General features: G+C 43.3%; 1 protein-coding gene across 2 annotated transcripts; it reads right to left on the bottom strand.

The window, feature by feature from the left end:
- Nucleotides 1–695: 695 nt before the first annotated feature.
- Nucleotides 696–8,051, bottom strand: golga5 (golgin A5). Of its 2 annotated transcripts, none has more exons than XM_083792878.1 (13): nucleotides 7,906–8,051; nucleotides 6,970–7,646; nucleotides 6,475–6,681; nucleotides 5,320–5,539; nucleotides 4,906–5,029; nucleotides 4,592–4,795; nucleotides 3,301–3,471; nucleotides 3,004–3,132; nucleotides 2,160–2,258; nucleotides 1,575–1,797; nucleotides 1,366–1,465; nucleotides 1,212–1,275; nucleotides 696–1,127 (listed from the first exon to the last, which is right to left on the bottom strand). In XM_083792878.1, exons 2-13 carry the CDS (start codon nucleotides 7,637–7,639, stop codon nucleotides 1,047–1,049), a joined length of 2,292 nt encoding a protein of 763 aa, XP_083649004.1. In that variant the 5' UTR covers nucleotides 7,640–7,646; nucleotides 7,906–8,051; the 3' UTR covers nucleotides 696–1,046. The 2 variants fall into 2 exon arrangements, with proteins under 2 accessions (XP_083649004.1, XP_083649005.1); XM_083792879.1 differs by having other exon boundaries at nucleotides 8,019–8,051.
- Between the last annotated feature and the right edge of the window lie 1,506 nt (nucleotides 8,052–9,557).

The raw sequence follows: 9,557 nt of genomic DNA, 5'->3' as shown, positions 1-9,557 counted from the left end.
ACCAGCAACCATTGGACGAGGCAATGTTCAAGAGCAGCACTATTGTTTATTAAAATTATTCACCGTCCCTCTAGTGAAAAGATATACCGGTATTTAAATTAGTTAAAGCGGCAATCGGGAGATTACTTGAATGAAGTGGATACATATTTTAACCCATCAGAGTGTGCTATTACAATATAATAACTAGCAGATACAGTATTTGCATGAGGTAGTCTCCTTACTCTTCCATTTACTTACTTTGTTGTTGGGTAGGAGCATAGAGTATAGGAGACATACTGGTTCTGGGTTCACAACCACAAACAAAAAGTTATGCCCCAAGCTCATGAATCCAGTATTCCTGGACCCTGGCAAAGCAAGGATTTGGTACCATGGTTTGAGTAGGACATCACATCTATGGACTGCATCTTTAGCATTTGAGTTTTGCCTATAAAACCGAAACATATTTCGATTATTTGAATCGTGTAGATTTTAGTCAAGTTTATGCGCATATGTTAAACCACTAGATTCATAAATGGAATCTGCAACAAGCAATTTCACGGCCATCTGGTCTGGGTGAGCATCCCGACCACAACAGCAACAAAATGTGGCTTTCATTAACATTCATAGTCAGCATCAGTGTTCTGTGATAAAGTATGGTAAAACAATTAAGACTTATTAAAAATAAAATGACAATTAGTATGAACAGCAGCTACAGTTTAAGATGTTTATTAAAAGAATCTTTTTTACATAGTGTTAAATACAATCTGTCAGGAAAACAAATAGATAAAAAGGGTGATGAGGAGAGAGAGGGGTGAAATCAACTTGTATTTAATACCCCACTATTAATCCCAACCGGTACAGTATATTGCTGCATAATGTATGTCAAATTCCATGCTATAGCCACTTTGGGTATCCTCAGAATGAAGACAGGACACTGGAAACCACAAATCTGAAATCCATAGCATGTCTGTGCAAACCAATTATTATTTATTTAAATCCTAAGAAGAATATGCTAGCTTGAGCCATGTTCCAGCAGCTTGAACCATGAAGTTCTGTATTCAAGACTTCTATCTTCCATCCGGGTGGCCATGGTGCATCTCCGGTGTGTATGTCAGAAGAACCACCATGACCCATAGGTGCAGTAGCCCCTGGGAAAGAGAAGTTGTCTTTTATTATGGCATGAATTAACATTGCATGTTTTGAACAAATGCTGATTATATACAAATACTCACTATGTACAGGATAACAAAAACTCTGGCCATGGGGTAGCGTCTCAAGAAGATCCCCAGTCTTATGCTGAAATGACAACATCATCCATGTGTAATGTGAACAAATGTCTCAAGAGGAAACACAAGATATACTGTGTAGATTAGAACAATGCCACACCTGAACTTGTCAATGGTGCTGGCTGCCTTGCGTACTTGACCGTACACTCCGGGGCTGTCCTGGTCACTAAAAAGGATTGGTGTATTCCTCTGCCGTGCCCCTGTAAAGGAAACACACAGAATACCCACATAAAATAAGTCAATAATGACCACCAGTTTAATCAACAATGTACACAATTCTAACCACAAAAATATCCCATTGTATCCTACCTGGTCCCTCTAAGTGCCCCATGTTGATGGCTGGCCCTCCGCTCTGTCCTCCCTGAGCATTCTTCAGCTGCTGTTCCAGGCGCTCCAGCTGGAAGACCAGGGAGCTCTTCTCTGTGCCCAGAGCCTCCAGCATCGTCTGCTTTTGGATCAGCGTCTCAGTCAGTTGATGCAACCGACTCTCCAGTTCTGCCTCGCTGCTGCTACTGAGTGCCTTGTTGGTCAGCTAGTCGGAACACAGTTCATCAAAGAGCACTTCATTAATAATGGGGACATTACACTCATAACAGAGTCATTGGATATGATTTGGTTAATGCATTGTTTAGATTTTTTCTATTTAGCAAAAACCCTGATCACAACCCACTACATTTTCCCAGTAGTGTCCCTTTATGCTTTAGGATGGATTTTTGTGGGTTTTATTTGATTTTTGTAAGTCCCTCATGGCACAAATACAGTCCATCAACTCTCAAAACAACTGAGTTTGTGCAGGTGTATAGTTTCAGGGGTTACATTTGTGAGATCATCTGCAGATAAACCAAAACACCACCAAAAAGACGTTACAAATTTACAGGAATAGAAGTAGCTTACCTGGTTCCTGAGTTTCTGGATTTCATCCTCTCTGTCTTTGATTCTGCTCTGAAGGGTGGCTTTGGCACGGTGTTGCTCATCCTCAATGTACTGCAACTCCTGTGGCAGATATCAGTACAAATCATAGTTGGTCTTTGTTTTCAAACATAAACCAACGATTTGTTGGGAAACACAAAATGCAGAAATATAATAATACTCCAAACCGAACAGAATGATTACTTGTTAGCTAGTAACATACTGTAAATGCCAGCTTGTAAACTGCAAGCCAAATGACATCATGATGACGCTATGATGACGTCCTCCGGTGACGTTCAGGACTAGGCCAGATTACAGCCCATATGGGGATGATCTTTATTTCCAGGACGTCTTTACCAGTTGAAATAATATAGCTTATTATGGGTCAGATCTGACAAGTTATGACTTAAATTCATCTGGCCTCAATTGGACTCTCTGATTCATCCAGGGAAGTCCATGTTAGTATGCAGTATTTATGTTAATTTATGTGAATCTGGGCCAGATCTGACTAGTGTTGGTTTGATTTGATCTGGCCCCAATAGAGACGTCACTAATTTGTCCAGGTCCTGACCGTGGTTGCTGGGCATTGCTGCTGCAGTGTCTGCTGTATTCAGAGTTACATTTATTTAACTTTATTTTCTGGCTGATTCTGTCACTGACTGCCAAAGTGTATGCATACACGTATACAGGTATAATGTATAGATGCTTATTCTTCATTTCTCTGACTTTTTCTTCTTATCATAGTATGCTGTTTCTGCAATGTTTAAGGAGCCGAAGAAAAGTAAACTATACCTTTATACAAGATGTGACAATAATGAAGAACCTTCACCTGTTTGTAGCGCTCCACCTCAGCCTCTGCCTCCTGTCGTACTCTATTCTGTAAAGCCTGCTGGTCCTGCTGCTCCATCTGCTGCTCTCGCCACGCCTCTGCCTCCGTCATGGCCTGGTTCTCGAAATCCTGCCAGAGAAAGACAATGAAAGACATGCAAGTTTTGAACAATACAGCCAGTAGCAGTTATTGCTGGCAAGGAAATGGCGTGACTTCAAGCTTCCACCACTAAATCCCTTTCCGTTGCAATTAGTTTTTTTTTTACCACAACATTGTGCATCTCTGGGTTTATCTAACCTGTAATTCTGCACGGAGCGTGTGCACTTGGCCCTGCAGCTTCTGGATCTCGTCTCTCTGGAGCTCCTTCTCGTGTCGTAGCTCCTCCAGCTCCAGAGCCGTGGCACCGCACCCATCTAGAGCCTCCAGCCCAGACCCCTCCTTCAGACTACTGATCAGCTTCTCTTTGGACTGGACAAACAATTAGATCATTTATTTATTTTTAAATAATGAAACACTTTTTTCCTGCGTTTTTTTCTTCTCTTTCCCAGGTGTAAAAGAGCTCCTTGGAAAAGAATATTCCTGTAATAAACTAATAATACTGCATAACATTAGCACTTTTCTAAGTAGTAGATGCTTGTTATTATATCACGTATACAGGTAATAGAAATAGAATATCAGTTAAAATATCACTGTAATAATAATAAAAACTAGAAAAGAATCGCGATTGGCAGGACCAAGCAGGAAGGCAATAAGCAATAAGAATAATATGCACAATAAGAAATAGAAACATGGAAGAGTGAACTTGTGAAAAAAAAGACCATGTAATTGTGACAGGGTCAGTTTTAATTGTGTGTGTGTGTGTGTGTGGGGGGGGGGGGGGGGCAGCATTCATACTCATGAATGCATGATTCAAGACTCATGTTGTATTGTTAACAGCAAAATCATTCAAGAAGGCAATAAGCAAATCTACTTTGAGTACCAATACCAACGCATAAGTACTCAAACAGATCTACATTTGTAACACAAACTCGGGCCTCCCACGTTTAAGTCCAACATCTTAACCACTAGACCAAAGGGATATCCCTCTAGACTGGGGGAGATATTAGACTTTTGATGCCATCAGGCAGAGGCTCTGAGCCACTCTACTACAAAGATAATTCAAAATGGCGGGTGATCTAGAGGTCAGAGGTCAAAAGTAAGAGCACGATACTTGTTCTGCATGAGGAGACGCATATGTGTATCGAAGTTTCATTGCCGACGGTCAAACGGTTCATGGTCAAAGTTTGCATTTTCAATTGAGTGCTATAGCGCCACCCAGGCTTTGGCCAATGGTTGTGGGCTTCCGTTTGGCATGGCCCTCTACCATATCTCCAAATTTCACGAAAACCGATTGCACGGTTCAGCCAGAACTGCTATTTTTGGCGGAAGGTGAAGGAGAAGAAAAGGACCAAGTCCTTTCAGGACTGCTTGGTCCTTTAATAATGACATAATTATATAGCACTTTACTAAGCACTCAAAGACACTGTAAAGTCTTGTTTAGGCTACTTTGAAGGAGAACAGCTAAAGCCAGTAGCAGAGGACCTCTGACCTGCAGGATGCGTGAAGCTTTATGTTTGTAGTCCTGTAACTCCTGCTTGGCAGTCTCAGATGCTGCTTTGGCACTTTTCATCTGCTGCTGGAGGTCATCAGCCCTGTGCTTCTCCTCCAAAAGCCGTCGTTCTGCTGCAGTCACTGCCTCCGCCAGGGTCTGCCTCTCAGCCTCTACTTTGGATAACCGGGTAGCGTACTCATTCTGTGTTAAAAGGTGAACAATCTTTACCATTCCAAAAAAAGAAATAATCAAAAAGTACATAACATTAAGAAAACACACACACACACACACACACACACACACACACACACCTGCATCTGCCTGTAGTTGTCCTGCTCCCTCCTGAGGGACAGTTCAGTTTCTCTCAGCCTCTCCTGTACAGTTTCAAGAGCTTGTACATGCAGGTTGTTCCCTTCTGATTGGTCCAGCATAATTCTGAACAAAAGGAAATATTTTACAATTCCAGTAAAGTACATTAAGCTTGAGAGTTAAGTGCAAGCTTTAGAAGTGACAGAAAGTGTGTGATCCTAACTAATGTCATCTGGGAGGAAATCAACACGTCTCTACAATGTAATTAAACGTAGCTGGGAGTTGCTCAATACGTCTCTATAAAGTACTCACAACAGAGCACTGTTGGTACACTTCTATAACTAATGTAGTCCAAATTGATCATGTTGTCACAACATATTGTAACTGTGTTACTGAGAAATGTGATGACACTGTACCTTGACCTTTCACACTGTGCCTCCTCTAGTGCAATGTTGCGAGACTTTAGCAGCTGGTCAGCTTCATCAAGTCTGATTTTCAGAACAGCAAGCTGACCATCCTTAGCAGAGAGGGCTTCTGTGATGTCATCAACCTGCGACCGCATGTCCCTAACTGATCGGTCTGTGCGGGACTGATCTGAGTTCCATTTCTCTGCTCGCAGACGGGTCTGGTTCAGTTCTATGAAAGGACAGCAGCTATTTAAAATCATTACAGAAGAAAGTTATGGTTCTGCTGTTATTCAGATATAACTGCATCCTACATAATGCCTATTTTCCCACCTCCTATATAGAAATTATGATTCATAGTCACAATTACTGGTCTAAATTTTGGATAAGTATTATCTAGAATTTTTGCAACCCTAAGCCCAATGTATTAAAGTTAACTGTGGACTAGACACTAAAATAGTATGATACATTCATGCACAATAAATATTTAACCATTATCCTTGTTGCTGTTGGGCAACCAGAAACCTTGCATCTCCATAATTCAACTTGGGGTTCCCAAACTGTGGTGCGTGCACCCCTTGTGGTGCGCGAACACCCTCTAGGGGGTGCGTGACAGGAAAACGGTAATGGCGGTGTTAAACATTTTACAGTATGTGTTATTTAGCAGCACAAACGGCAAAATCCGGTAAACCACTGTTGTAAGGAGATGTATAGAGCAGCTGTGGGAGTATACAGCAGCTGCATGTCTCTCAGTGCAGTGACATTCTGTGATTTATTTACCATAATCATATTAAAAAATGTATCATTTTCTGCCAAATACAACGAGATATAGAGCTGGGGTGTGCGTCAGCTAGGTCAGGAGGTAACGGGGTGCATGGCCAATAAAGTTTGGGTACCGCTGCCCTACTTCCTCATACTACAGTCAGTGCCATACAAAAGGTAACAGAAATAGCTTGTAGATTTCTTTTTTAAGTGAGCATGAAAGTGCCCAGGTCTTTCTCTTGGTTTTATGAATATTGAAGAGCTTATGATGAGATAATAACTACATTGGATCCACTGGAAACACAGGTTCTCTCGTCCATTTCCTGAAATGTAACCATTTTGGACAAAATAAGGTTTCTGCCCAACAAAGTGAAGCTATGTGTCCTCATCCTCACAACAACCTACCATCCTGCATATCTTTTGCTCTCTGGATGAGGGAAGCCATCTCCTGGTTGAGGGAGGAAACCTCACCGCGCAGCAGCTGGTTCTCCAGACGCAGACTGGACAGCACCAGGTTCTGGGGCTCCTCTGTGGGAGGAGAGGCCTCCTGTCTGGCGGAGGACTCTGTGGGAGGGGCCATGCCAGAGTCTGAACTTGAACTCTCAGGTGTTTCTGTGGCAGCGGGCAGTATCACAAAAACAGAGCTCTGAGACAGAAATCGGTGAGACAACTGTACGAAGACCATGTCTGTGCACTGTGGTCAGATTGGTTGGTGTGTGATAGCCAGAAGTTCGAGGAATGAATACATTGATATGATATATATTTTTAATGATATAACTAGACAAAGGCAATTTCTTCTTAAAATGTTTCCACATTGTTGTCCTTAAACAAACAATGACACTTAGCCTATATACTATACAACTTGTCAGTTAAAAGTGAGCAACTATGATACATTCATACCTGGGCTTTGATCTTTGGCAGACCCATCATCTGAGATCTTCATGCTATGAGTAGACAAAGAGCTGAGGCTTGAAGCCCGTGAGATGCCCTTGGTCGAGGGGGGAGTGGAAGGGGCCGAAGGGAGACAATGAAGAGGTGCAGCAGCGGAGAGTGGAGGGACATCAGGTGTGCTTTGTACCTCGGTGACCTCAGGGACCGCCACTTTCAGAGGCTCCCGTCTCAAATCCTTCCGATCACCAGAAGGTGGGTCCGAACTGTTTAGAAAGTCAAATAGCATGTCGTCGTCCACATCCTGCTCGCTCTTTTTGCGCCTCACAAACGCTGAGGAGGCTTTGACTGTGTTGGGGGTGGTGGCGTTGCTGATTGAAGTGGATACATTAGCTGTGCCAGTCAGCACCAAGTTGGATCTCTTGATGTTGGAAGCAGCTGTAGAAATAAAGCTTGTAGCATCTTGCGGAGAGGCATAGGAGTGTTCTGTCACAGATGTGTCGGTCTTGTAGCCTGTGCTGCTGTATCTATGAGTGCTCATGGAATCACCCTCATAGGATGATGAAAAGGAGGATGTCCTCTGGCTCTCTCTCTCTGTTTTACTAAGGGCAGTGGCAGCGCCCTGGTCCACTTTTGTTAGGAAATCTTCAGCTTTCCCAGCCAATTCAGTAAACCAAGACATTCTGCACCTATGGGAGAAACAAGCTAGCAGATGAGCTCATATTTACAGCTAGAGCTAGCATTTGAACTAACTAACATAGTGGTAACGTTACCAACGTATCATACGTATGCGATTTAATATCAGCATAAATAATATAAGGGGTTACGGCATACAATTCTGCTGCAACTAGTATGACGCTAAACTACAAGAGGTTTAAAGTATCTCTCTGTACCCTAAATGCTAACAGGCTAGCTATATAGTTCTTATGGAAATCTACATAGACATACCCGGTATTGAACGACGTCCAAAATGCAAACGAACTCCGAACTCGGTCAGGTTGGATTGGTGATCATGATAGAGGGGCGATACTGTTTGAAAATACACTGTCGAATGTTATCACCTGTCAAATAGGATCTTGTTGACCTGCTCGAGACTACAATACGTGGACCAGGAAGTGTTACAAGCAAAGCAAGGACCTCAAAACAGAGTGCCTTACACAGAGCCCGATTAAAAATGAGCCAGTGATTTTACTTTTTACATGCAGTGGATTATACTCTCTATTTCTAGTATATGCACATTGCACACACTGTCCTAGCCTGGTTAACCACTCTCCCTTGAAATTCATTCAAAGGAAGGAATGCAATGTGATTTCAAGGGGAAGTGGTTAACCACTCAGGCTTGTACCGTCCCAATTTAACACACCATGAACATAAATAAGACTAGTTTGGTTGCCCTGGCACCAGGCTTGTTCTTTTGGCATTCTATTCACTCTAGGTTTGAGCTTCAAGTGCTGGCACTGCCTGGCAGGTGTGTCAGTGGACTCCATGCAAATCAGCCTCACAGGCGAGTGTCAGGCACCTGAGCATTTCTTGTGTTTATACAGTTTTCGTTATTCGCATGCAGCGCATGCTCCTAGCAGCAGCAACAATACTGGTGGAAAGACTATGTGGAAAGCTGCCGCGTTTGGCGTTTGTCCCTTCAGGCTAAAGCAACTGGAAGCTGGCGTTCCAGCATACAGAGTGGCAGCATTATTTGGTGTCAGTCCTGATACCATTTCCAAACTTAGGACCAAGTTCCGTGAGACTGGTGAAGTCAAAGACAGACCTAGCCCTGAAACATGACTGCCATGATGATTATCATGACAGTCATGCAGAAACTTAGCCCTGTTTTTGGCGCTCGCTGCATTTAAAAGATTTCCGTATATATAAACATTCAGATTTCAAATATAAAGTACTCACAATTTGTCCCACGGGTGTTAGTTAGTAGCAGCGCCAGCGATTAGAATTGCTGCATCCCGCGTTCTTTAATAAAAAGCATTTTTGTCCGAGCGCCCCGGCTACTTTTTTCAAACGGGGTTCGTTTGGGAAATCCAGTTGCACACCGGGAGCGCACTCGCCTATTAGTCTGTATTGGCAGGGCGGTCAGCGTACCTATATCGAACACACCGAGTGCCACCCTCCATCTACCATTGGGTGCTTGTAGGGCTAAGACAGACCGCAAAGTGGCCGAGCTCAAGAATACCGGTTCCTTACCCTTGCTTCACTGAGGAACCGTAGGCTTTCTTCCAGAGATTTGCAGACAATATTTGCTCAACGGTACCACAAACGCATCTCTGCACAGACTGTGAGGATCAGACTGAACAGAGCCAGTCACCGTCAGGCCCGTTTGCGCTGGTGTAGCCAGCACTCTGCCAGCACCGACTGACACTGTGGAACTTGACATTGTGGGGCAACGTCATGTTCAGTGATGATTTGAATCGAGGTTCTGTCTGCGAAAGCTGGGTGGCAGGATCAAAGTGTGGAGACAGCATGGAGAACGATATGCAGATTGCCACACAGATCTTGTGACATCTGGTTAGCCCTGAAACATGACTGCCATGAGAGTCATGAACCATGGCTATGTCATGGTATGAGGCGGTATTTCTCTCACAGGCAAGACA

The sequence above is a fragment of the Protomyctophum parallelum genome (assembly GCF_964188405.1).
Source record: "Protomyctophum parallelum genome assembly, chromosome: 20".
Classification (NCBI taxonomy): Eukaryota; Metazoa; Chordata; class Actinopteri; order Myctophiformes; family Myctophidae; genus Protomyctophum; species Protomyctophum parallelum.
This window is presented reverse-complemented; position numbering and strand designations above follow the sequence as displayed.

Coding starts and splice junctions, on each gene's coding strand:
- golga5 (XM_083792878.1), bottom strand. CDS start 7,639: ATGTCTTGGTTTACTGAATTGGCTGGGAAAGCTGAAGATTTCCTAACA. Junction 5,540..6,474: donor AGCAAAAGATATGCAGGATG/GTAGGTTGTTGT, acceptor GTCCTTTCATAG/AACTGAACCAGACCCGTCTG. Junction 1,798..2,159: donor TCCAGAAACTCAGGAACCAG/GTAAGCTACTTC, acceptor TGTTCCGACTAG/CTGACCAACAAGGCACTCAG.